General features: G+C 39.9%; 1 protein-coding gene across 3 annotated transcripts in view; it reads left to right on the forward strand.

Annotated features, from left to right (window-relative positions):
• CENPF (centromere protein F) overlaps positions 1–27835 on the forward strand; it is a 59633-nt gene that overhangs the window by 19718 nt on the left and 12080 nt on the right. For all 3 annotated transcript variants that reach the window (XM_015116316.3, XM_077986869.1, XM_077986861.1), the window contains 8 exons: positions 3710–3835; positions 5246–5374; positions 7263–7385; positions 12662–12797; positions 14571–17971; positions 19193–22036; positions 23668–23820; positions 26998–27174. In XM_015116316.3, the coding sequence (XP_014971802.3) occupies positions 3710–3835; positions 5246–5374; positions 7263–7385; positions 12662–12797; positions 14571–17971; positions 19193–22036; positions 23668–23820; positions 26998–27174 (7089 nt within the window). The remainder of the gene's footprint in view (positions 1–3709; positions 3836–5245; positions 5375–7262; positions 7386–12661; positions 12798–14570; positions 17972–19192; positions 22037–23667; positions 23821–26997; positions 27175–27835) is intronic.

The following is a 27835-nucleotide window of genomic DNA, read 5'->3' on the forward strand; positions in this document are numbered from 1 at the left end:
TCTTCAGGTCCTGAGCTCCTTAGTCAGTCTCCTTCTCTCCACCTTTCAAACTTTTGTTTGTTTTACTATAATGACCAGGGTTTTTATTTGTTCTAGTTAGGAGGAATAGCGAAAAGTGTGATTATTCCATTTGTAAAAGTCAGGTTCATTTTTTTATATTCTCCTAGTGCAGTGCCTTATACAGAGAAATTCTGGAAAAATATTGATTAGATATATAAAGGAACAATGGCTCTTCAGTGGAACTATGACCTGCTTTGATCCATACATTTAATATCTTCATGCAGTCTCAGTATGTAATAATCATTTGGTCTTTCAAGTTACAAGGGCTTGGATTTGAACCTGGCTCTGCCCCATCTCAGTTTTACTGCTTTTTGAGTTATTTAATGAACTTCTGAGCCCCAGTTGTCTAATCAATAAAATTATGTTAATAATGCCTGTGTCATAGGGTTGTTGTAAAGATTGAGATAATTTTTGTAAAGGCTTTAGCATAGTACCTGGCACATGGTGAACTTATGATAATATTAGCTGTTATTATCATGGCTTATTTTCAAGTTCCTAGTTAATTAAGCTAATTTTCAGTTGCGTTTCAGCCAAGCTAGGCCTTCCTGTGTGTAAGAATTACATTTCTCCTTTTACATTTTACTTTGGTTTTGGAGTGACAAGTTCACCAAATCCTTGTTCTGTGGGACACATATAATGAAGTTTCTTCTCATCAAATCATGAATTAATATTTTTGACTAGGATAGTGCTGAGAATACAGCTCTGGCTTTCTATTAGAGTCTTCCCTCCAGGTTCTTGTTTTTTTTTTTGAGACAGAGTCTCAGTCTGTCATCCAGGCTGGAGTCCAGTGGTGCGATCTTGGCTTACTGCAACCTCCGTTTCCTGGGCTCCTTCCACCTCAGCCTCCCTAGTAGCTGGGGCTATAGGTGCCTGCCACCACACCTGGCTAATTTTTGTATATTTAGTAGAGATAGGCTTCACCATGTGGCCCAAGTTGGTATTGAATTCCTGGGCTCGAGCAATTTGCCCACCTCAGCCTCCCAAAGTGCCGGGATTACAGGTGTGAGCCATTGCACCCAACCCCTCCACCTCCAAATTCTTTTTTTTTTTTTTTTGAGATGGAGTTTTGCTCTTGTTGCCCAGGTTGGAGTGCAATGGCACAATCTCGGCTCACTGCAACCTCGGCCTCCTGGGTTCAAGCGATTCTCTTGTCTCAGCCTCGTGGGTAGCTGGGATTACAGGTGCATGCCACCCGCCTGGCTAATTTTTTTGTATTTTTAGTGGAGATGGGGTTTCACCATGCTGGCCAGGCTGGTCTCGAACTCCTGACCTCAGGTGATCCGCCCGACTTGGTCTCCCAAAGTGCTGGGATAACAGGCGTGAGCCACTGCATCCAGCCCCTCCAGGTTCTTAATACTTGTTTGTTCTGTGCTTTTTGGATTCCTTTTTTCCATTGAGGTAGAAATCCACTTAACTGAAAATGCAGTTTGCTCTTTTGTGTCTTGTCCCTGAGGATAATATGACCTTGTCATATGTGTAACTGAAATAAAATAAAATTATGCTATGTTTATGCTGTTTCCAGATCTAACATTAGACTTAACTATTAAATAAAATGGAATTGCTGTAACAAAAGTCAATATCGTGTTCTTAAGTGAACATATGCTGTTTGTAGTGTGCCTTTTCCAAATATTTACAAATTTTGAGATACAAGGCTTGAATGCATGGAGAAACAGAGTGTTGAGCTGGCAGCAGACCTGGAGTTCAGCACCCACAGTTTACAGATAAAAAGGTCCAGAGTAAGTGCCCAGGGCCATGTGCTACGTTTTTTCAAGGACTTGAGCTCTGGGCACTATTTTAGAGTATTATGGAGCATTCATGACACCTAGTGGTCAGATACTCTTATATGAATTAGGTATCATTGATAATAGAATGTTGTTTAAAAAATTTTAAATAAAATACAAGTACCTTCTAAAGACTCTTTTAACCTGCTATGTTTAGTAGAAAAGGATTCTTGATTCCAGGACCCTTTAGTGGAATGTATTGCAGTTTGAAGGAGTGCCAGTAGAGGGCGCCACGGGTTCATTCATGTTCTCTGTGGTGCAAAGGTGTTTTTCTTTTTTTTTTCCCCCTGAGATTTGTCAACCATCAAAATTTTGAACCGTCATTTGAGTAGTGACTTTTTTGTTTGTTTGTTTTGAGACCGAATCTCGCTCTAATTGCCCAGGCTGGAGTTCAGTGGCACAATCTTGGCTCACCACAACTGCCGCCTCCTGGGGTTCAAGCAATTCTCCTGCCTCAGCTTCCCGAGTAACTGGGATTACAGGCATGCACCACCATGCCCAGCTAATTTTTGTATTTTTAGTAGAGATGGTGTTTCACCTTGTTGCCTAGGCTGGTCTCGAACTCCTGACCTCAAGTGATCTGTCCACGTCGGCCTCTCACAGTGCTGGGATAACAAGCGTGAGCTACCACGCCCGGCCTGAGCAGTGACTTTTGTCTGAGTTGTTTGCTCTTGTATCCCCAATGCCCAGAACAGTACGTGACATGTATAGTGGGCTCTCAATCAATATTTGTTTATTTTTATTATAAATAATCTCCGTAATGCTTTTCTTTGGGCCTTTGAAAAAATTTAAGGGCAATAAAGATAATGACAAGAGTGTCATTGAACATCTGGCTCAAAATTTTAACCTTTTGAGTTTCGTATTTTTAAAGTTCTGATATTTGCAAAGTCATTTAGTCAGGAATGACCAGCTTGGCCCCTTTCTTCTTTGGTTAGTTAATAGTTGGTGATTGACTGGTCACCAGGATTTTTGAGTGAATTCTTTGTAGCGATTGAGTATTACAGTGTTTTCTTTTCCTCTGAATTCTTAGCTACATTTCTAATATTTCTCATAATTTTAAATCAGACTTTGGAGAATCTACATTACTAGAGAGATCTGCCAACTTGGAGCACGTTTCTTTTGTAGTGGAGAATTGTACCCCACCAAGATGAAGTTGTCTTTTTATTCCCTGGTCTTTATAGAGTTGTTTTGTAGGGCAGTTTAAGGATTCGAGCCCATGGGGAATGTAGAGAAGAATGGCTTTCAACACTTGAAGAGTTAAAACCATTTTGTTCCAATCTAATTTTAGAAGAGCATCCTAAATTTTCATGTAATTCATGTCTTAAACATTATTTTAGGGATATCTGGCTTTGTGAAAAGGCAATGGAATGTTCTTTGTGTTGCTTATGGCAACATGATTAAAAACCTCTGGTTTTTAATGATACTCTGGTTTTTAGCGATACTCTCTGGAGTCCTGTGAACCTCCTGAAATTTAAAGTGGCATAGTGGGAACATTGTGGAAAGAAACGTTTTAATATTTAAAATTTACCACAAAATCCATTATGCTTGAAAGAGACTATCATATGAGGGTAATGGGCACCCTCTGATGATTTTACAGCTTTTAAATTACATGGGCTAACACCATTGCTTTTTAACCTCTCATTTCCCTGCCACAAAATGTTAGATGAATCGTTAGACATACTGATCTTTTTTTTCATGGCACAAATTAGGAAGTATTTAAGTGAGATAATGCTTTACATCCTTGCTAATAGTTCCTAAACATAAATTGTTTGCTAAAATAATTATAGCAGTTTTTCTAAAACACAAAATATTTGTTTGTTTACCTGAGTAATATTTATTTTGTCTTGAACATTTTTATTCGTTATTAGTGTACTGCATTGGAACAAAAACTGAGAAAATTGTCGGAAGATTTGAGTTGTCAGCGACAAAATGCAGAAAGTGCCAGATGTTCTCTGGAGCAGAAAATTAAGGAAAAAGAAAAGGAGTTTCAAGAGGTAAGGTCAATGGATTCATGAGGTGTTTGTCTGAAAGGCTTTTTATGGACTTTTCAGAGTTTGATCACTTGGAAGGGGGAGTTGTTATCACGATTTGGGAAATTCTATTAGAGGGGAAATGCTTTGTGAGCTAAAGGTCACCTTATTTTCCTTCACATCTTCATTTTTGTGCTTTTTTTTTTAATCTTTCAGTTTTTGATTAGAGAAGGGAATTAGTATTCAGAATTCATCCTGTTTTCTGATTTGTTTGAGATTTGATATTCAGTAGGAAAGGATCACATTTGTTCTTTTGGATATTTTCTCTGCTGTGAAGGAAATTGTATTACATTTTCCAGTAGGTTGAAGGAAATTGTATTACATTTTCCAGTAGGTTAAAAAATTTTTTTTTCTTTCACTCTGTTTCCTTTGTAACTCCAGTTTTTTTTTTTTTTTTTTTTTTTTTTTTTTTTTTTTTTGAGATAGAGTCTCGCTCTGTTACCCAGGCTGGAGTGCAGCGGCACAATCTTGGCTCCCTGCAACCTCTGCCTCCCGGGTTCCAGCAATTTTCCTGCCTTAGCCTCCTGAGGAGCTGGGATTACAGGCACGTACCACCACACCTGGCTGATTTTTGTATTTTTAGTAGAGACGGGGTTTCACCATGTTGGCCAGGCTGATCTCAAACTACTGACCTCAGGTGATCCACCCACCTCAGCCTCCCAAAGTGTTGGGATTACAGGCGTGAGCCACCGCGCCTGGGCAACTCTAGTTGTTTTTAAACCTGTGGGTTGGCAAATAAATTAGGAGGGTATTTGATGAGGTGGGGAAAGCGGTTAGCAGGAGTGAGGGTGGAAGGTGCCCTTCCGTAAGTATCTGCCAGTTTGGTTCTTTCAGGTGAGTTAGCCTGAAAGTGCCATATGGATTAAGAGTCTATAGATTTTAAATAAGAGTGCCTGGAAATGTTAGCTAGTATCCTTCTGTGGTTACTAAAGTTAATAGGTAGCATATACTTCCTGTCCTTCTAAATTTGAGCCCATTTAAAGTGGTATACAGTTTTTCGTGTTTTAAATGCCGTTTTTGAGTATGTTTGGTTTCTTAGTTGAGCTTTGACTGTTGTAGCTCAGTTCTCTCTTGCCCCTGATCCTTCAAAGTAGAGGTAATTAATTTAAGACTGAAGATGAGGTGGAAACAGGCTAGTTTCCATGTGGTCAACTGATAGAGTCCTTCCCCTTTCCCTCAGAGACCTGGATTGGATGCTTGGGCCCAGCATGGAGCACTGAGGCTGATAATATTCATTGTTAAGCGGACAGTTGGCTCAGCTCCCTGCTGTCTTCTGTGCTCTCTGTGCAGTTGCCCATTAGGATGCTCATGCCTCACCCTGGAGTCTCCCTAGCAAACCATCATCGGGCTGATGCACCTGCCCTTTTTTTCCAGGAGCTCTCCCGTCAACAGCGTTCTTTCCAAACACTGGACCAAGAGTGCATCCAGGTGAAGGCCAGACTCACCCAGGAGTTACAGCAAGCCAAGAATATGCACAACGTCCTGCAGGCTGAACTGGATAAAGTAGGAACTGTGTCTCTCTCTCTCTCCTCAGTCTTCCCCTCTTGTTCCTTGTACCTGTTACTTCTCTACCATAACTGACATATGATACTTTCAAAGAAAAAGCGCTCCACCTTCACTTACCCTATCAAAGTGGAGAAAGTGCAGAACCATTCTGGCTCCAGGTTTCCTCATCTAGAGAAACAGTGGGGGTGAGTTAGGATTTCAGATCCAGAAGTCTGTGGAGGTCTCTGATATTCTGTTGGTTCTTGGATCTGTGACCAGGTGGGAGCTATGCCAAGTAATTTATGCTCCCAAGTAGTTAAAGCACTGAAAATTATAATCACTTTACTTATTTAAGACTCACTCCCAAAATGGTCTCATCCATTTTTGTGACTTTACATATCGTCTATGTGATGATGACTCTGCCCAGCCTGGATGTCTATTCTGGACTTCAGATGTGTGGGTGTGTGCTTGACAGTCCACTCACGTGTCTAAAGGCACTTCACAGCAACATGCTAAGAATTGAACTCTAGGTATTTCTTTTCCAAAACTGCTCTTCCCTTAGTCTTCCTCACCCAGCTAACTTGCACTTCCATTCTCCACATTGCTGGGACCAAATGTCCCAGTCATGGGACAAAACCTCCATGTCACCTTCTATTCTTCTTTTTCTCTTACACCTGAAACTGCTGACTCTACTGAAGGATACTTACATTATCAACATTTTCTTGTTCCCTGTGGCACTGTTTGTAATATCATGGGGCAGGTATCTTTGTGTATGTGTGCTGATGTTTCTGTAGGGCAGATTTCTGCATGCAAAATCGATAGCCTAAAGAACATATGCATCCCAATATTTGTGTGTGGTTGTTTTGTCGTTTGTTTGTTTTTTTGAGACAGAATCTCCCTCTGTCATCCAGGCTGGAGTGCAGTGGCGCGATCTCAGCTCACTGCAACCTCATCCTCCCGGGTTTGAGTGATTCTCCTGCCTCAGCCTGATCTCAGCTCACTGCAACCTCATCCTCCCGGGTTTGAGTGATTCTCCTGCCTCAGCCTCCCGAGTGGCTGGGATTACAGGTGCCTGCCACCATGCCTGGCTGATTTTTGTATTTTTAGTAGAGACGAGGTTTCAGCAGGTTGGCCAGGCTGGTCTCAAACTTCTAACCTCAGGTGATCTGTCCACTTCAACCTCCCAAAGTGCTGGGGTTACAGGCGTGAGCCGCCCTGCCTGGCCAGCATCCTAACATTTGACAGTTACTGCCAAATTGCCCACCATAAAAGCTGTAGCAGTTACTCTCCTACCAGGTACAAAAAAGAGGGCCTGTTTCCTCTAATCCTTGCTGATTGGAGATAGTCTTGGTTTTTAAAATTTTTGCCAGTTGAGGAGTGAAAAATATTGCCGTATCATTTTTAAAATTCACACTTCCTTGATTACCATCGAAGCTATCTCTTTCAGTAGCCATTTGTATTTTTTGTCTAGTTTTCTGTTTCTACCCATTGCCCTTTTGTTCAATCATAGGGGCGCTTTGTATGTTGTATTACAGATATAATATCTTTTATTCTGTTACATATATTGAAAGTGTGTTCTCTTAGCCTGTTTCTTATCTCAACTTTTTTTCCTTTTGGTTATTTATCACCACCTAGCTGTTTTATTTTTTGTGGTTAAATCTTTTTCCTTTGTGGTCTCCTTGCCACACCCAGCCTCTTTCATCTCTACTATGCTGCTGCTGAGTGACGTTGCAGGTTCACACTATGGTATTTTAAGATATATGTAGCTGTGACGTATGTTGTATCTCAACCAAAATAGATAGCATCCGTTTTTATATTCCATGACTGTTTTATTGTTTAAGAATACATGATTAATGAAAAAGTGAAGAGCATAAAAATGAAACTTGTCCTCTTTTTCTTTTTGTAGGTCACAGCAGTAAAGCAACAGCTAGAAAAAAATTTGGAAGAGTTTAAGCAGAAGTTGTGCAGAGCTGAACAGGCATCCCAGGCGAGTCAGATCAAGGAAGATGAGCTGAGGAGAAGCGTGGAGGTAAGGGAGGAAGATGCTGAGTTTTCTCCACTTATTTATAGGACCAAGTACAAGGGGAAAAGAAAATTTCTATTCCATTTGTCAGTAGCTTATTGTGACTATGTGCCTTTTTCTTTTCTATTTGCCAGAAGTAAGTATTACAGAATGTTCTGTATATAACCCATGACAGACTATGATTGCTTATTTTTCTACTCTCTATTCTGTATATAATTACTAATATGAATCTAGCAGTTATAGCATATCTAGTAATATGCATCTACAACATGACTTGTGTTAAGAATATGTACTCCTTCCTTAAAGATTGTTTTAGACCCCCTGGGAGGTGGAAAGATGGAAGAAAGGAAGGAAAGGATTTTTTAAATGGAAAGAAGCAAAATTGTGGATGGGATGTATCATCTAAATCCCTTTTCTAAGTGTTGGCATTTGTGTCTTTCAATATTAAAAACACGTGGAAAGTCATAGATTTAAATAAACAAAAGTAGTGACAGATAAAGAGTTTCTAGATTGAAAATTCTTACAAAAACATCAACTAATTGTCAATTATATGACTCTGGCTTCAAAAGTGAACACTGACCTTAATGTTCAGCCTGTGCACACCCTGGTTGACGGTGTCTTTGGAGACTTTGTTTCGTCCACAAAGTGGTGGATGAGGGTTCCGGAATGGCATGGATATCCTGATGGGATTTTATGCATACATACTTTAATTTGGCTTCTCTCTGAATTTATTTAGTGGCCTGGAGTTTATTTTAAAGGGCTTAATTAAGAACCATTCAGTGACAGTTAATAGACTGAAACAATTTGAAGAGAGCCGTAAATCAACATTGTAATTTTAAGAAGAGGAACAACAAAAGAATTGTAGAAATTTCTTCTCTATCAAAACCCACAGGAAAGAATGTTTTTCTGTTTATTCTTTAAATGTTCTATGATCACTTTTTAGGCTGTAAAGATTAAAAAAACTTTCTCTATAAAGAACAGTTATTTGTTCAGTTGAGGAAAGTCTAAATGTATTTATCCCCACTGCTTTGCAGAGTGTATCACGATGGTAAAATCAGAACATCTGTCGGTAGCAGACAGGCGATTGTTAAATCAGCTAACCCCAAAGGGGCAATACTGCTGGAGACAGGGGGCCACAGCTCCAGCCACCAAAGTGGAAGAAAACTTCAAATCAGATGATGGTTTCATCAGCAAACGTTTTCAAATGGAAGTGTTTGTTTCAGCAAAACAAATGTTTGCCTTTTGGCCAGTGGGGACCAACCAACAGATGCTTCTGCTAACATTTCCACAGGCAGACTGGCATCGAACTCTTCCCTCTGTGAGCTTCCCTTTCAGCCAGGAACTCTCCCGCGACTCCACTGGCTGCCTGGTGGAAACATTTTGTAAAAGCAATCATCTGGTTAAGAGAGTCCAAACACTTTTAAAACTGCTTGCTTGGCCAAGTCGCAGTAGTGGGCTGGACATTGTCTTGCAGGTGTTTCTGAAGACTCGTTCATCCCCACAAGGTCTGGTCCATGAGCTGTAGCGCTGTCCTCAGTTAACCCTAGCCTGTACCGAGGTGCATGCATCACGTTTCATTGGCATTTCATTGATGTCTGTGTCAAATGAGGGCATCGATGTGAAAGTGCCTAGCACAGGGCCTGGCGATGAAGTTAGTATTTGTCTTCATTTATGGTTATGTTTATGTCTGTGTCATCTTTTGAGGGTGATAGCAAGATTTTAAAGAGTTTGGCTGGCTCTTGTGTTTTGCATTGGGATTGGGACCAGATAAGTGATGAACCCAGTTAGAGTGGTGGTGTAACTTAGAGGGAAAATGGTTGTGGCTTTAGAGTGAGCGAGATCTGAAATTGCATTGCTTTTCTGCCACCTACCGCGATGTGACCTTGAGACAATGGCTTACCCTTTCTCAGTCTGACTTTCCTCATCTGCACATAGGGACAAATCATTCTTCTCCCTTTTCAAGGCTGTATTCTTGGTTAACTTAAATGTTGTATGTAAAGTGCTTAGCCCAGTGCCCGGCACATAAGTGCTCGGTCAGTTATTGCAGTCCACCACCTGCTCATTGCTTTGGTCTTCACCACTGCCATGAACTTTTGACATTAGCATTGTTTGCTGTCACCTACAGGCACAGAAAGTGTGATCAGGGGACAGTGCACTTGATTTTTCTCATATTAAAATTTTGCCTGTTCTATTATTGTGTCACTCTGGGTATCTTTCTGTGTCTAATTATAAGTAAGCACTAACAAATTTAGGACGCTTACAGGTTTTGGATGCCGAAATAATGTGACAGTTGTACTGAAATTTTGCTTGTCCATGTTTAGTAAACATGCTGCTCACAATGAGAAATTATCAGTACTGGAAATGTGATTTAATGGCCCAATCAAGGGTAAAGTTAACATTTAGCATCAAAGTGAATGGAGGGTTTAGATAAGCTGCTCATCCAGTATCCAGTGCCAGCCCATAGCATTGGGGTTAGGCAATAAAATACCATCGTTTGACAGTCAAGATGAGGGAACACTTGCCTAGGGACCTTTCCAAGCATAGGGATCTGTATTACACTACGTCCTCTAAGGAGCTGGCTCTGGCAAGCAAGAGAGATGGGGAGGAAAGGGAAAAAACACATTCTTTGCATCCATCCCTTATCCAAGTATATAGGCCTCACCCAGCAGGGGACATATTAAGCTATATTCGTGGATGGGATCATGAAATGCCACACAGTAGCTGAAATTTGTTTTGTCTGGCCCTAGGAAATGATGCCTCCCTTGCTGCCGCTAAAGCGAAGTTGATCTGGGTGGAATTGCTTGCTAAGCTCTAATGCTGGCTTGTGGTTATAGGGATTTTTGTTGTGTTTTTCCAGCATAGTACCCAATTTTGCAAATCATGTGAGGATGCAAGAGATGCCTAGGAAAATGTATCTTTGTATGCTTAACTCATTGATAATGAGATACCCAATCAAGTCTTAAGTGGCTGTAGCCCCGTGGAAAACTCATTGCTGATGGATGGCAGCTTGCACATCCATTTTCAGATGTTCATTTTCTAAATTCTGGCCTTTTAAAATTCTTGGGTTGGTCATAGCCATAGCATTATAAGCCTGCTGGGTCCCAGGATTGGCTGAACATTTCTTCGTTAGAAACAAATATTTACGGAGCTAATGCCAGAATAGAGAAAGTCATGTTAATCTTTCCATTGAGCTTACTATTCATTTAAATGTCTCCAGTTATGGACAGACATGGATCGAGACCAACAAACACATAAACATAAAATTCCCCCTGTTTCCCTGGTGCCCTGTCTCTCTTCTTTTTTCCGTCCTTCCTATTGGGATGCACCGTGTTTTGCACAGTGTCTTTCCAGCTCTCTTGTCAAGCCTCCAGATGCAGGTGTCATTTGATTTGATTAATTTTTGTTTTTTTTTAGAGTAAGAAAATATTTTTTCATTTGCAAAACAAAAATGCTAAGTCAACCCAGGTAGTTACATTCTAGTTCCTCTTCTATGTTGACCTCATTCAGCTGATCTTAGCATTGATTACAGAAATCTGGCTACTGTTAAATTTTGGGAAGAAATACTACTAATAATGCTACATTGCCCCTGTCGAAGTGCTTTAAGGTGTTTGTCCTTTCACATCTGTGATCTCATTTGAGGGGTGATTATTCTGAGTCTGAAGAACAAACCAGTCATTATGGGTTCCATAGTTTAATGATGCTAATTTAAATCAATAACATTGTTGCACCTTAATGATCATGCTTTGCAAAATTTAACACTGACTAGTGTGAATGTTAACCTATCAATCTTGAGCTCGGTTGGAGCTGCCCTTTAGTTCTGATTGATATCTTAATTTGATAGAGTGTCAGTTTAGCGGCATAGAAGCAGGATCAGGACACAGTAGATGGGAGTATAATAACTACAACAGGTTCTGTCCTATTTTAATGATGAAATGAACGCATATACATGAACAGAGCAGCTGCCAGCAAGTTTTCAAGTACTTTCTACTAGCCAGATTCTCCCTCTTCTTGAATTTGGCTTTGCTACATCGGTACCCATCTGCTGGTAGTAACCAGACTGATAATTGAAGGCAGCCTTCCAACACAGTATTGCCACGGCCATCTGTTTTCTAACAGTGCAGTAGGGTTTTGGAAGATGGGTCTTAATTGTTTCTTTAAGATTCAGAATTTTTCCTCTACTTCATAAAGGGGTAATTTTGGTAGTTTTGAAATGCAGTTTAGAAAAAAGTTAGCTTTATGTGATTTTTCCCCCCTTAAGGCTGTGAAGTGCTTGGTTCTCTCAGTTGGTAATGATGTATGCCAATTCCCTGTGGTCCAAAGGATGGCATACAGTATAGGCTGAGATACTTGTTTGTTGTGTAAGTATTATGTGGTTAATAAGCAATAGAATTTTTCTTTGGCATGTAAACATTGCTTGCTTTTAAGATTCAGAACATGTAGGCCTCCCTAGATAGTAGAATGGAACTACACATGTACCTATACTACTTCATTGCATGTTGTTGCGTGGATATCTCTTCAATCAGGTGCCCAAAGAGCCTGTTTTCACCGTGAAAGATCAGAAGCTAGAATTAATTCTTCCTCTGTGTTCCAGCCCTCTGATTTTCCACAGCACACTCAATGTCTCTTTAGTATTTAGCGCATCCTATTGTGTATTAAATGATTAGTATCACATCTTCCCCCACTGGAGGATGTCTGCCCCACGGGCAGAGACTCTGTCTTATTTATATTTGCATTTTTCATGATGCACATTCCAGCATCTTGAACATTGTCGGTTTTCTTGGTAAGCATTTATTGAAGGTAATTTTTCCCACAAAATCATTCCTGTAACAGCAAACCTTAAGTTGGTTTTGCAATGAAAAGTAAACATTTGTGCTTTGATTTTTTTTTTTTTTTTTTTTGGTTTATTAACAAGTTAAATGTTTGCAAAGGTATATTTGGCCATTCAGGTGTGATAGGAACTTGGAGGTTTTGTCTTGAGGATCTTATAGATAGGATTTTCCTTTTGAGCTGACTCTTTAATGGGCATGTGAACAATGAGAAAGTTCAATGAAACTTCTTGAAATAAATAATTATCTTCAGATTTGGGTTTGACGCTGTTGTCTTCTTTTCATAACATTATTTAAGTAGGAATGTCTGACTTCATTAGGTACTCAAACGGGGAAAATGTGATTCTTTCCCTAGTGAGATACACAAACAGTTCTGCTAGAGACCTTTATTAAGGCAGAAGTCATAACTTACTTGAGCATTCATTTCGGTTATAACCAATTAAATGTGTGTTTTAGGAAATGAGGAAGGAAAACAACCTCCTTAAGAGTCAGTCTGAGCAAAAGGCCAGAGAAGTCTGCCACCTGGAGGCAGAACTCAAGAACGTCAAACAGTATTTAAATCAGAGCCAGAATTTTGCAGAAGAAATGAAAGGTAAGTAAACTTAGTGTTTTAGAGTTCACTTTCTAAGCTATTATTCCCGCGAGAGAGGATGGATGGCATTAACATATTAGAGAAACTCTTTGGGGTTTTTTTTTCCATATATTCCCTTAAAAAGATGTGTGCAGTTGATGTGGAAGAGTTTTCTCTCTTCCATTTTTTAGTTTCCAGAGTGAGAGTGGGACTTTTTAAAATTGGAACATATTGAGTCCCAAATGCCTGATGCTCAGCACTTTGAAACCAGAAGGGTAAATATTTTCCACATAAAGCTAAATTTTCAGTGTTGTTTCTCACCCCCGAGTACTATTCTCTGTGTCTCAAGTGTGCTTGTTAGTTATATCCAGACAGCTCATCTCCTGACTCATTAACATTTCTGTTATAATGGAAAAACCCTATATTAAATGATGTTTTCCAAACTCCTAATGACCATTGTTTTTTGATGACTTAGTGGACTAAATGATTTTATTTTCTTATTTTAAAGCCAAAGAATTCTGCTCTACACATCAAATGAATCTCTTTCATATTTGTATGTTTGTGCTGGATGTCTTCTCCATACCCTTATTTTCTCACCTGGGGTGTTTGCATGTCTAGGATTTCTTTGAACTCTGTCCTGTGGAATGTGTGTCACACTTCTCTGTGACTGTTTTCTTTTTAAAACCCCAATCTCCCCAAGACAGCTTTCAGTTTTTCCACAGCAGCAGGTAGAAATGTCAGTCTTCAGCTTTCTTGAAGGGAAACTGTAAGAAAAGGAACAGTTGGGGCATTTTTCAATGTTGATCACTCAGGTGATTGTTTGAGATGCTGACAGCAAAGTGGGTTGCAGCCCTTATGGTGCTGTCTACCCAAGCCCTCAACTGTCAGTAGGTAGATTGAGATTGGCAGATTAGAAGTACTTACTGCTTTCCACTTGATGTGATGTCTGAGATTGTAATACATGTTACCTTTATCATCTACTGTGGAGGTTCTCAGCTTTCAATCTCCCCTAACATACTTGAGCAACATGAAGCCTTCTCATCACTATTTAATGAAAACATCGTGGTTATTCCCAACCAGGAGAGGCCAGTATGTATAGATGAGTCATTGGGCAGAAAATGGAGTGGTAACGGAGTTCGAAGAAACTTCCAGATGACTGTGACATTCATAATCACTGCCACCCTTACTATGAGGGGTTGGGATGGGAGTGATAATGTTCCTTAAGAATATTCACATATAGGCCTTGAGAATTACTGATATATGGCATCATTTACTCTTTTCTACTTAAGTCTAATCCTATGGATGTTTTGGCTAAAATGGTGGAGTACTTAATTTACTTTTCTGAGACATCAGAATTACTCTCCAATAAAGTGGGATGTTCCCATTTCAGTGCTGTTCTTGTCCCAGTTTTCTCTCTTGGAATAAATATTTGAAAAGATGGTAAAAATACCCACATATATAAACACATACAAAGAAAAGAAACAGTGCTTAGGAAAATCATCCCTTGGTATTTTATTCAATAACACTTCCTTAAGCTGTTAGAAAGAAGATGAACAAATGTGTTATCTCCTTAAGATGACCATTTTTCTCATTGTTTTTTTATAAGATAATTACCAAGTGGTCCACTTTCTAGAAAGTACCCAGGCAATAATGCCAGTTTTTCCAGGGCTTGAGTAATTGTTTGTTTGGATTTTTTGGGGGGTGGGGGTGTGGAGGCGTGGGGGGAGGGGTTAGCATTTCTGTAGAATAAATATTTATTACAAACGTTGACATCTTTTATTTATTTTTAAATAGTGAAGAATACCTCTCAGGAAACCATGTTAAGAGATCTTCAAGAAAAAATAAATCAGCAAGAAAACTCCCTGACTTTAGAGAAACTGAAGCTTGCTGTGGCTGAGCTGGAAAAGCAGCGAGATTGTTCTCAAGACCTTTTGAAGAAAAGAGAACATCACATTGAACAACTGAATGATAAGTTAAGCAAGACAGAGAAAGAGTCCAAAGCTTTGCTGAGTGCTTTGGAGTTAAAAAAGAAAGAATATGAAGAATTGAAAGAAGAGAAAACTCTGTTTTCTTGTTGGAAAAGTGAAAACGAAAAACTTTTAACTCAGATGGAATCAGAAAAGGAAAACTTGCAGAGTAAAATTAATCACTTGGAAACTTGTCTCAAGACACAACAAATAAAAAGTCATGAATACAACGAGAGAGTAAGAACGCTGGAGATGGACAGAGAAAACCTAAGTGTCGAGATCAGAAACCTTCACAACGTGATAGACAGCAAGTCTGTGGAGGTAGAGACCCAGAAACTAGCTTATGTAGAGCTACAGCAGAAAGCGGAGTTCTCAGATCAGAAACATCAGAAGGAAATAGAAAATATGTGTTTGAAGACTTCTCAGCTTACTGGGCAAGTTGAAGATCTAGAACACAAGCTTCAGTTACTGTCAAATGAAATAATGGACAAAGACCGGTGTTACCAAGACTTGCATGCTGAATATGAGAGCCTCAGGGATCTGCTAAAATCTAAAGATGCTTCTCTGGTGACAAATGAAGATCATCAGAGAAGTCTTTTGGCTTTTGATGAGCAGCCTGCCATGCATAATTCCTTTGCAAATATAATTGAAGAACAAGGAAGCATGCTTTCAGAGAGGAGTGAATGTCATTTAGAAGCAGACCAAAGTCCAAAAAATTCTGCCATCCTACAAAATAGAGTTGATTCACTTGAATTTTCATTAGAATCTCAAAAACAGATGAACTCAGACCTGCAAAAGCAGTGTGAAGAGTTAGTGCAGATCAAAGGAGAAATAGAAGAAAATCTTATGAAAGCAGAACAGATGCATCAAAGTTTTGTGGCTGAAACAAGTCAGCGCATTAGTAAGTTACAGGAAGACACTTCTGCTCACCAGAATGTTGTTGCTGAAACCTTAAGTGCCCTTGAGAACAAGGAAAAAGAGTTGCAACTTTTAAATGATAAGTTAGCAACTGAGCAGGCAGAGATTCAGGAATTAAAACAGAGCAACCATCTACTTGAAGACTCTCTAAAGGAGCTACAACTTTTATCTGAAACCCTAAGCTTGGAGAAGAAAGAAATGAGTTCCATCATTTCTTTAAATAAAAGAGAAATTGAAGAGCTGACCCAAGAGAATGCGACTCTCAAGGAAATTAATGCATCCTTAAATCAAGAGAAGATGAACTTAATCCAGAAAAGTGAGAGTTTTGCAAACTATATAGATGAAAGAGAGAAAAGCATTTCAGAGTTATCTGATCAGTACAAGCAAGAAAACCTTATTTTACTACAAAGATGTGAAGAAACCGGAAATGCATATGAAGATCTTAGTCAAAAATACAAAGCAGCACAAGAAAAGAACTCTAAATTAGAATGCTTGCTAAATGAATGCACTAGTCTTTGTGAAAATAGAAAAAATGAGTTGGAACAGCTAAAGGAAGCATTTGCAAAAGAACACCAAGAATTCTTAACAAAATTAGCATTTGCTGAAGAAAGAAATCAGAATCTGATGCTAGAGTTGGAGACAGTGCAGCAAGATCTGAGATCTGAGATGACAGATACCCGAAACAATTCTAAGAGCGAGACTGATGGTTTAAAGCAAGAAATCATGGCTTTAAAGGAAGAACAAAACAAGATGCAAAAGGAAGTTAATGACTTATTACAAGAGAATGAACAGCTGATGAAGGTAATGAAGACTAAACATGAATGTCAAAATCTAGAATCGGAACCAATTAGGAACTGTGTGAAAGAAAGAGAGAGTGAGAGAAATCAATGTAATTTTAAACCTCAGATGGATCTTGAAGTTAAAGAAATTTCTCTAGATAGTTATAATGTGCAGTTGGTGCAATTAGAAGCTATGCTAAGAAATATGGAATTAAAACTTCAGGAAAGTGAGAAGGAGAAGGAGTGCCTGCAGCATGAATTACAGATAATTAGAGGAGATCTTGAAACCAGAAATTTGCAAGACATGCAGTCACAAGAAATTAGTGGCCTTAAAGACTGTGAAGTAGATGCAGAAGAAAGGTATATCTCAGTGCTTCATGGGTTGTCAACAAGTCAAAACGACAATGCACACCTTGAGTGCTCTCTGCAAACAGCAATGAACAAGCTGAATGAGCTAGAGAAAATATGTGAAATACTGCAGGCTGAGAAGTGCGAACTAGTAACTGAGCTGAATGATTCAAGGTCAGAATGTATCACAGCCACCAGGAAAATGGCAGAAGAGGTAGGGAAACTAGTAAATGAAGTGAAAATATTAAATGATGACAGTGGTCTTCTCCATGGTGAGTTAGTGGAAGACATACCAGGAGGTGAACTTGGTGAACAAGCAAATGAACAACACCCCATGTGTTTGGCTCCATTGGATGAGAGTAATTCCTACGAGCACTTGACATTGTCAAACAAAGAAGTTCAAACGCACTTTGCCGAATTGCAAGAGAAATTCTCATCTTTACAAAGTGAACACAAAATTTTACATGATCAGCACTGTCAAATGAGCTCTAAAATGTCAGAGCTACAGACCTATATTGACTCATTAAAGGCCGAAAATTTGGTCTTGTCAACGAATCTGAGAAACTTTCAAGGTGACCTGGTGAAGGAGATGCAGCCGGGCTTGGAGGAGGGGCTCGTTCCATCCCTGTCATCTTGTGTGCCTGACAGCCCTAGTCTTAGCAGTTTGGGAGATTCCTCCTTTTACAAAGCTCTTTTAGAACAGACAGGAGAAATGTCTCTTTTGAATAATTTAGAAGGGACTGTTTCAGCAAACCAGTGCAGTGTAGATGAAGTATTCTGCAGCAGTCTGCTGGAAGAGAATCTGACCAAGAAAGAAATGCCTTCGGCCCCAGCGAAGGGTGTGGAAGAGCTTGAGTCCCTCTGTGAGGCATACCGGCAGTCCCTCGAGAAGCTAGAAGAGAAAATGGAAAGTCAAGGGATTATGAAAAATAAGGAAATTCAAGAGCTCCAACAGTTATTAAGTTATGAAAGGCAAGAGCTTGACTGCCTTAGGAAGCAGTATTTGTCAGAAAATGAACAGTGGCAACAGAAGCTGACAAGCGTGACTCTGGAGATGGAGTCCAAGTTGGCGGCAGAAAAGAAACAGACGGAACAACTGTCACTTGAGCTGGAAGTAGCACGACTCCAGCTACAAGGTCTGGACTTAAGTTCTCGGTCTTTGCTTGGCATCGACACAGAAGATGTAAGTACCTGGGATTTAAATGCCGTTTCTTGGTTTACATGACTAGTAGACACTCCGTAAGTGTTTGTCTAATTGAAATGTACATTAAACGTAAGTTCAAATATTTTTAGGGCTTAAGGAAATAAAATACACCAAAATGTTTTCAAAATAAACCAGAACTTTAGGAAAATGAGTAAACTTTATTTGAGGAATAAATCTCTATAGTGATTAGATTTACCTAGCGTTATATAGAATATTACTAAAGATGTTTTTAAAGTCTGGAGAAAATTATGGAGTCAGAAAGTCTTTAGAATATGTGTTTCCACCCTTTGTGCATTAATAAAGTATACTTAATTAAGAACTTGCGAATGGTAATATGATGTAAATTTTTAATCTCTAGCACTTTTCAGAATATTTTTGATGTTACAGCATTATCGTCATGGAACTAAATACAGGAGATTGTTTATGTATTACTAAACAGTTTTCTCTCTAACAATTTACTATAGTACAAAAATATGATTTGGTGTAAGTCATTTAAAAGGACTTTTAAAAAATTGAATACGTATTTGTTTAATTGCTTGTAACTTTGTCCTTTCTAGCCTGCTAGCTGAATTAGTAATGCTATGTAGTGTATGCATGTCACTTGATTCCCTCTGTCTATCTCTGTGAGGTAGAGAAGGCAGGTCATGGTGAGGTGATGGCAGGAGTAGGCACAACGGCAGATCCCCAGTTTACAGGTGAGAGGAAAGTGAGGCTCAAATATGTAATTTATCCAATAATATAGAGTAAGTGCTGGATTGGGGATTAAGTCCTTAGACTAGGAATCTGATTATGAAACTTTACTGCCTTATTAAAGAATATCATAAATACTGAAGGTGGAAACAGCATTTTGTTAGCCTCTTACTTAATAATTACAAAGAGATTTCATATTTAGGCTACCTGAATATTCTTAGCAAGGAAGAAAATATGAAATTTAAATACATTACAAATTATAATTGAGCCGAACGGTTTGTCTTCAAGATAAATGCCTAACCCCAGTGTCTTGCCCATAGGGGCCACCTACTGAATGTTTATTTATATTGAACATTTGAATGAAGAGAGGAAGATGTAGTGGGAAATACACCACTTGAAGAGATGTGTTTAGCAGAGGCCATGCATCAGTTTCTAAAAAGTAATAACTAAGTCTATTGTATTTTGAGTCTTTTTGAAAAATAAAATGCATGCTTGTTATAATAATTACAGGCTATTCAAGGCCGAAATGAGAGCTGTGACATATCAAAAGAAAATACTTCAGAAACTACAGAAAGAACACCAAAACATGATGTTCATCAGATTTGTGATAAAGATGTTCAGCAGGACCTCCGTCTAGACATTGAGAAAATAACTGAGACTGGTGCAGTGAAACTCACGGGAGAATGCTCTGGGGAACAGTCCCAAGATACCAATTGTAAGACTCCAGGAGAAGACAAATCCCAGGGCTCTTCAGAATGCATTTCTGAATTGTCATTTTCTGGTGCTAATGCTTCGGTACCTATGGATATCCTGGGGAATCAGGAAAATATCCAAAATCTTCAACTGCGGGTAAAAGAGACATCAAATGAGAATTTGAGATTACTTCATGTGATAGAGGAACGTGACAGAAAAGTTGAAAATTTGCTAAATGAAATGAAAGAATTAGACTCAAAGCTCCATTTACAGGAGGTACAACTAATGACCAAAATTGAAGCATGCATAGAATTAGAAAAACTAGTTGGGGAACTTAAGAAAGAAAACTCAGATTTAAGTGAAAAATTGGAATATTTTTCTTGTGATAACCAGGAGTTACTCCAGAGAGTAGAAAGTTCTGAAGGCCTCAATTCTAACTTAGAAATGCATGCAGATAAATCATCACATGAAGATATCGAAGATAATGTAGCCAAGGTGAATGACAGCTGGAAAGAGAGATTTCTTGATGTAGAAAATGAGCTGAGTAGCATCAGATCTGAGAAAGCTAACATTGAGCATCAAGCCCTCTCCCTGGAGGCTGACTTAGAGATAGTTCAAACAGAGAAGCTATGTTTAGAAAAAGACAATGAAAATAATCAGAAGGTTATTGTCTGCCTTGAAGAAGAACTCTCAGTGGTCACAAGTGAGAGAAACCAGCTTCGTGGAGAATTAGATACTATGTCAAAAAAAATCATGGAACTGGATCAGTTGTCTGAAAAAATGAAGGAGAAAACACAAGAGCTTGAGTCTCATCGAAGTGAGTATCTCCATTGCATTCAGGTGGCAGAGGCAAAGGTGAAGGAAAAGACAGAACTCCTTCAGACTTTGTCCTCTGATGTGAGTGAGCTGTTAAAAGATAAAACTCATCTCCAGGAAAAGCTGCAGAGTTTGGAAAAGGACTCACAGGCACTGTCTTTGACAAAATGTGAGCTGGAAAACCAAATTGCACAACTGAATAAAGAGAAAGAATTGCTTGTCAAGGAATCTGAAAGCCTGCAGGCCAGACTGAATGAATCAGATTATGAAAAGCTGAACGTCTCCAAGGCCTTGGAGGCCGCACTGGTGGAGAAAGGTGAGTTCGCGTTGAGGCTGAGCTCAACACAGGAGGAAGTGCATCAGCTGAGAAGAGGCATCGAGAAACTGAGAGTTCGCATTGAGGCCGATGAAAGGAAGCAGCTGCATGTCGCAGAGAAACTGAAAGAACGCGAGCGGGAGAATGATTCACTTAAGGATAAAGTTGAGAACCTTGAAAGGGAATTGCAGATGTCAGAAGAAAACCAGGAGCTAGTGATTCTTGATGCCGAGAATTCCAAAGCAGAAGTAGAGACTCTAAAAACACAAATAGAAGGGATGGCCAGAAGCCTGAAAGTTTTCGAATTAGACCTTGTCACATTAAGGTCTGAAAAAGAAAATCTGACAAAACAAATACAAGACAAACAAGGTCAAGTGTCAGAACTAGACAAGTTACTCGCTTCAGTTAAAAGTCTATTAGAAGAAAAGGAGCAAGCGGAGATACAGATCAAAGAAGAATCTAAAACTGCAGTGGAGATGCTTCAGAATCAGTTAAAAGAGCTAAATGAGGCAGTAGCAGCCTTGTGTGGTGACCAAGAAACTATGAAGGCCACAGAACAGAGTCTAGACCCGTCAGTAGAGGAAGCACATCAGCTGAGAAATAGCATTGAAAAGCTGAGAGCCCGCCTAGAAACTGATGAAAAGAAGCAGCTCTGTGTCTTAGAACAACTGAAGGAAAGTGAGCATCATGCAGATTTACTTAAGAGTAGAGTGGAGAATCTTGAAAGAGAGCTAGAGATAGCTGGGAAAAACCAAGAGCATGCAGCTCTTGAGGCAGAGAATTCCAAAGGAGAGGTAGAGACCCTAAAAGCAAAAATAGAAGGGATGACCCAAAGTCTGAGAGATCTGGAATTAGATCTTGCTACTGTAAGGTCAGAAAAAGAAAACCTGACAAACAAATTACAAAAAGAACAAGAACGAATATCTGAATTAGAAATAATAAATTCATCATTTGAAAATATTTTGCGAGAAAAAGAGCAAGAGAAAGTACAGATGAAAGAAAAATCAAACACTGCCATGGAGATGCTTCAAACACAATTAAAAGAGCTCCATGAGAGAGTGACAGCCCTGCATAATGACCAAGAGGCCTGTAAGGCCAAAGAGCAGAATCTTAGTAGTCAAGTAGATTGTCTTGAACTTGAGAAGGCTCAGTTGCTACAAGGTCTTGATGAGGCCAAAAATAATAATATTGTTTTGCAGTCTTCGGTGAATGGCCTCATTCAAGAAGTAGAAGATGGCAAGCAGAAACTAGAGAAGAAGGATGAAGAAATCAGTAGACTTAAAAATCAAATTCAAGACCAAGAGCAGCTCGTCTCTAAACTGTCCCAGGTGGAAGGAGAGCACCAATTTTGGAAGAAGCAAAACTTAGAACTGGGAAATCTGACAGTGGAATTGGAGCAGAAGATCCAAGTGCTACAATCCAAAAATACCTCTTTGCAGGACACATTAGAAGTGCTGCAGAGTTCTTACAAGAATCTAGAGAATGAGCTTGAATTGACAAAAATGGACAAAATATCCTTTGTTGAAAAAGTAAGTGGCTCTATCTGTTTATGTTTAAATATGTAGTCATGAGGGAGGAAACCATATTTACTTCTAGACACTGTGAATTATATTTACTTCTAGACAGTGTCTACTATATTGGGCCAAACTTTGTAAAGGCTTTATGTTGACTGGGTCTTGAATTGCAGAAACATTGACTGGGCTCTGGCAGTAGTGACTATTCTGGCTGATTCTTTGGGACATGTTCATGGATTGGACCAGGTTTTTAATGTGGCACCTACATATGGGCAAAGCTTTGGTTTATGCACAGTTTCTTGTTCTAATTATATTTCCCTTTCTTAGAGTACATCAGAATACTGGCCTCCCCCTACCCAGTTGAGACTCACTGCTATAGAGAGTGTAACAGACATTATCTAGGATCAGAAAGGATCTGCCTGCCTTACTGTGTCTTTTTTGCCTTTGGGACAAAGCACTTTTAAAGATACTGATAGATTTTTTTTTTTTTTTTTTTTTTTTTTTTTTTTTTTTTTTTTTTTTTTTGAGACGGAGTCTGCTCTGTCGCCCAGGCTGGAGTGCAGTGGCCGGATCTCAGCTCACTGCAAGCTCCACCTCCCGGGTTTACGCCATTCTCCTGCCTCAGCCTCCCGAGTAGCTGGGACTACAGGCGCCCGCCACCTCGCCTGGCTAGTTTTTTGTATTTTTTTTTAGTAGAGACGGGGTTTCACCGTGTTAGCCAGGATGGTCTCGATCTCCTGACCTCGTGATCCGCCCGTCTCGGCCTCCCAAAGTGCTGGGATTACAGGCTTGAGCCACCGTGCCCGGCCAAGATACTGATAGATTTATAAGCAACAGAGCACTCATGGCTTCTGGGGTGCATCTTGGGGATTTCGTGCTTTCAGTCCCTCTTTTATACCTTGTCTTTGTGCAGCCTTCTATTGTGTTAGTTGGTGATTAAAGGGAAGATCTGCCATCAAGAGGCTCAATTATTAAAGAAAAATTAAGTTTTGGCCCAGTGAGCTTACTTAGTGATCTAGGAAAGTGATTTTGTCACATTTAATTTTTGCTGAACAAATATTAAAGGAAAAAAAGGAGTATCTAGAAAATGCAATTCATCTCCACCCTGTATTTTCTGAGAATTTCGGGGTTTTGTATACCTTGCAAGAGATGGCGATTAGTATAGAGATGATGAGACAAACCATACCACGCTATTTCACTTCAAGGGGCAAATGCAAACAGTAGGTTTTTTAACTGTTTTTCACTAATCATAAGCATGTTTCTCGCAGATTAGTATGGCACTGGGGGATTAGTAGAGATCCAAGAACTGATAAACCAAGATACTGCCTGGTATGATAATCTCTGATGTTTAAGTTTGATTCAAATTAATACCTTTGTGAAAGATTTTAAGACTTAGCAACATTATCTTTCCTTGTCATTCCTTCCCTTATTGCTATTCTTCTATTAAATCTTTTCTGGGAAGAAAAGGTAAACTTACCAGTAGGTTTTGAGCATGTTGAGTTGAGTGGATTAGTAAAGGGGGCATTAGCCAACTTCCATTTTATGATTGAAGGCTAATAAATGGCACAGATATGTTGTATCAGAGTGATTAATCTGATCAAAACACACCACCAAAAAGCAGATTCTAATGAAAGATGAAATTTCAGGTAAACACAATGACTGCAAAGGAAACTGAGCTGCAGAGGGAAATGCATGAGATGGCACAGAAAACAGCAGAGCTGCAAGAAGAACTCAGTGGAGAGAAAAATAGGCTAACTGGAGAGTTACAGTTACTGTTGGAAGAAATAAAGAGCAGCAAAGTAAGTTTTTTGTGACAAATGTTATGATGTGTTAATTCGTTGTGCGCACTCTCCTTGTTGGTTTCTGTAAGACCTTCTGTAGTTTACCTATTTTTAGCTCTTGAAAAAAATAACCCTGTGCTTATGTCATAATCAGATTTGTAGTAATCTCTACCATCCAGCACTATCATGAGCCCACAAGGAGTCATGAGAAGCCTCTGAACACATGAAAATATCTGTCTCAGAGCCCAAATACGTTTTCATAGAAGAGGACCCTTGTACCACATTAATGCACATCAGAAGTAGATCTCATGCTGCTTTCAACAAGTTTATCTGCTCTCCTAGCTTGCTACAGATTACAGGCTAGAATGTTGCTAGAAACACATTCATTGATCTGCTAAGAACTAGCAGAGTAACAGAACTAAAGTCACAGTTTTAGGCAGGGTTAATGTGGCACATCTATAGCACTTGGGCTGCCACTGCCCAATGCCATTTCCATAGCAGATATTGCTAATTCATACCCTCCCTTTCTCCTGAGTCTCCTAACACTGTGTCCTGGGTAGCTGCTACCATGCAGGGAGAGCTGGCAGATGAAATGAAACCTGTTTGTCATACCTGATTAAATTATAAACTTCCCTATAGCTGTTTAGTCCTCATGCAGCTTCATTCCTGAGTAGTAAAGAACAGCAAAATAAGATAGTCATGATTGCGACCCTGAATAATGACAGAAATTTGAAATGATATATGTAATATTCTGTATAAAGAGTTGGAGAAATTTGTTGTTTTCTTTAAATATAGTATTTATGAAAAAAGGTTTTGGCATTGAATCTCAGGAATGGACTTAGAGAATATTCTGGCCATACTGCATGGAAGGAGTTCCTCCGAATGCTATTTGTGTATTGCGTCTGCTGAAATCTCTTTTGGTGTTGAGTAGCTTGGGAGTCTCCCAAGTGCGTCATTATTGTATTTCATGTGTAAGCACTACTGAGAGGAGTAGTTTGGCCTCAGGCCCATACATATGAGTGTGTTAGTTTGCATTGGCTTTATTCATTCATTTATTCATTCTGTAAATAATAAGTGCTAGTAAGGTCAGGGGATAGACTGCTGAACCATAACTATCCTGTATTTCCTGCACTGGTATAGCTTAGAGTCTAGACACATATTAAATCATGAAATAGGCAACATGTAACAATCATAAGCGGATAAATACTATAAATGAAACAAATAAGATTCTTTGCTGTGGAATAATTGGGATGTGGGGATCAGGGTAGGAAACAACCTAATTTAGATAGGGTGGTCAGCAGATTTAGATAGGGTGGTCAGCAGATGTCACCTGCAAGATGACGAGTCAGCTAGGCAACAAACAGGCAGAGTGGGGAGCCTTCTAGGTCTAGAGAGCAGTGTGGTCAAAGCTCTGAGACTAGAACGATCTTTGTATGTTTTTTAGAAATTGAAAGTAAACCATTGTGGCTGGAGCCAGATGGAAAATAACATGCACAAAGATTGGAGGGGTAGGAAGGATATGGAGAGGGTAGGAAAGATTTGGGGTGGGAATATTCACTTGGCTAGTTCAACATATAGGGAGTGTTTAGAAATTACGGGAATGGTAGAAAATGATGGAGAAGAGAAGGTGGCTTAAGGGCCTAGCCTGAAGGAACTCTAGCACACAAGGTGAGATGGAGGAAGAAGAGCCAGCAAAGAAAACAGAGAGAAGGCTTGATGAGGCAAACCAGGGAGGTGTCATGTTCTGGAAATCAAGAGGAAGGAGTGTCTCAAGAGGGAGGGAGTGTCTGGGTATAGTGGGTCATGCCTGTAATCCCAGCATTTTGGGAGGCTGAGGTGGGCTAATAGCTTGAGTCCAGAAGTTCAAGACCAGTCTGGGCAACGTGGCAAAACTCTGTCTATACAAAAAATACAAAAAAATTAGCCAGACGTGGTGGTGCATTCTTGGGAGGCTGAGGTGGGGGATCACCTGAGCCCTGGAGACTGAGGCTGCAGCGAGCCATGATTGTGCCACTGCACTCCAGCTTGGGCAACAGAGTGAGACCCTGTCTCAAGAAAACTAAGCCAAACTAACCAACCAAACAACAACAACAGCAACAGCAACAATCACAACAACAACAGCAACAACAAAAGGAAGGAGTGGTCAGCAGCCCCAGATACTACTTAGAGGTTGATTGAGATGAGCTCAGAAGAGCGAGCCTTTAATTTATAGCATGGAGGTTGATGATGCCATGAAAAGCATTTTTAGGAAAAGCTGGGACGAATCGATTGGAGCAGGTTGAATAATTGAAGATGAGGAAGTAGACACCACACATACAGAAACATACAGAGACAGCTGCTCGGGGTCAGGCATGGAGAAGACAAATGCTTCCAGGGTTGGAATCTGGCCAGTTCTTCACAGTGAAGGGATGGGGCAAAAGATTGGAGGATATTTGGCAGGAAATTCTTACAGTGACAGAACTGGGGTCTGAGCTGGTCAAGGAAGAAAATGCAAGGCCAGAGGGGATTTGGTATGAAGATGGTAGTGGTTCTGTTGATGAGGTCAGGAATTATTGCAATGGAAGTACTTTAATAAACAAGGCTGGAAGCATTGGAAGATGTGATCCCAGAGTGGTTTATTTGAATTCAAGGTTTCAGGGTTTCTGTGGTCTCTGAATATGACCTAGCGAAGTGGTTGGGCTGGAGCAGAGGAAAGTACCATTGGAGGTGAAGTCACAATTAAAAGTGAATACATTGCTAAGAATTATAACACTATTCTGTACAGATTTTTTTTTTTTTTTTTTTGAGACGGAGTCTCGCTCTGTAGCCCAGGCTGGAGTGCAGTGGCCGGATCTCAGCTCACTGCAAGCTCCGCCTCCCGGGTTCACGCCATTCTCCTGCCTCAGCCTCCAGAGTAGCTGGGACTACAGGCGCCCGCCACCTCGCCCGGCTAGTTTTTTGTATTTCTTAGTAGAGACGGGGTTTCACCGTGTTATCCAGGATGGTCTCGATCTCCTGACCTCGTGATCCACCCGTCTCGGCCTCCCAAAGTGCTGGGATTACAGGCTTGAGCCACCGCGCCCGGCCCTGTACAGATTTTATCTTGCCCATAAACAATTTTTTTTCCACACAGTACTCGTTATTTCCTAAAAATATTTCCAGGTTCTTAATTGTGAGGAAGTGCTATTATGATTTCATTATTATTTTTCTGTTTAGGATCAATTGAAGGAGCTCACACTGGAAAATAGTGAATTGAAGAAGAGCCTGGATTGCATGCAGAAGGACCAGGTGGAAAAGGAAGGGAAAGTGAGAGAGGAAATAGCTGAATATCAGCTACTGCTTCATGAAGCTGAAAAGAAACATCAGGCTTTGCTTTTGGACACAAACAAACAGGTGAAATGTGGGGTTTGGTTACTGGGGGAGCTGGAGAGTGTATTGATCATGGTAAGGCTTTTTTTTTTCCCCAAAAAAGTAAATATTCTGGGTTATTACTGTGCTATATAATTTTATAAAAGGTCTCATATTAACTTCACGATCTTTTCCCCAGGTCCCTCTTATATCAGTTGATTTTTTTTTTTTTTTTTTTGAGATGGAGTCTCGCTCTGTTGCCTAGGCTGGAGTGCAGTGGCACGATCTCGGCTCACTGCAAACTCCGCCTCCCGGGTTCACACCATTCTCCTGCCTCAGCCTCCTGAGTAGCTGGGACTACAGGCGCCCACCTCCATGCCCGGCTAATTTTTTGTATTTTTAGTAAAGATGGGGTTTCACCGTGTTAGCCAGGATGGTCTTGATCTCCTGACCTCGTGATCCGCCCGCCTCGGCCTCCCAAAGTGCTGGGATTACAGGTGTGAGCCACAGTGCCCGGCCCAGTTGATTTTTTAAAAAGGTATTATTTCCATTTTGGAGTAGAATAATAGGAGAGTTGCAAAGTCAAAATAGTCCTTGGAAAGGCAGGGGTTTTTTGTTTGTTTTTCTTTTTTTTTTTGAGACTGAGTCTCGCTCTTTCGCCCAGGCTACAGTGCAGTGGCACAATCTTGGCTCACTGTAGCCTCCG

Source organism: Macaca mulatta, chromosome 1 (genome assembly GCF_049350105.2).
Source record: "Macaca mulatta isolate MMU2019108-1 chromosome 1, T2T-MMU8v2.0, whole genome shotgun sequence".
Classification (NCBI taxonomy): Eukaryota; Metazoa; Chordata; class Mammalia; order Primates; family Cercopithecidae; genus Macaca; species Macaca mulatta.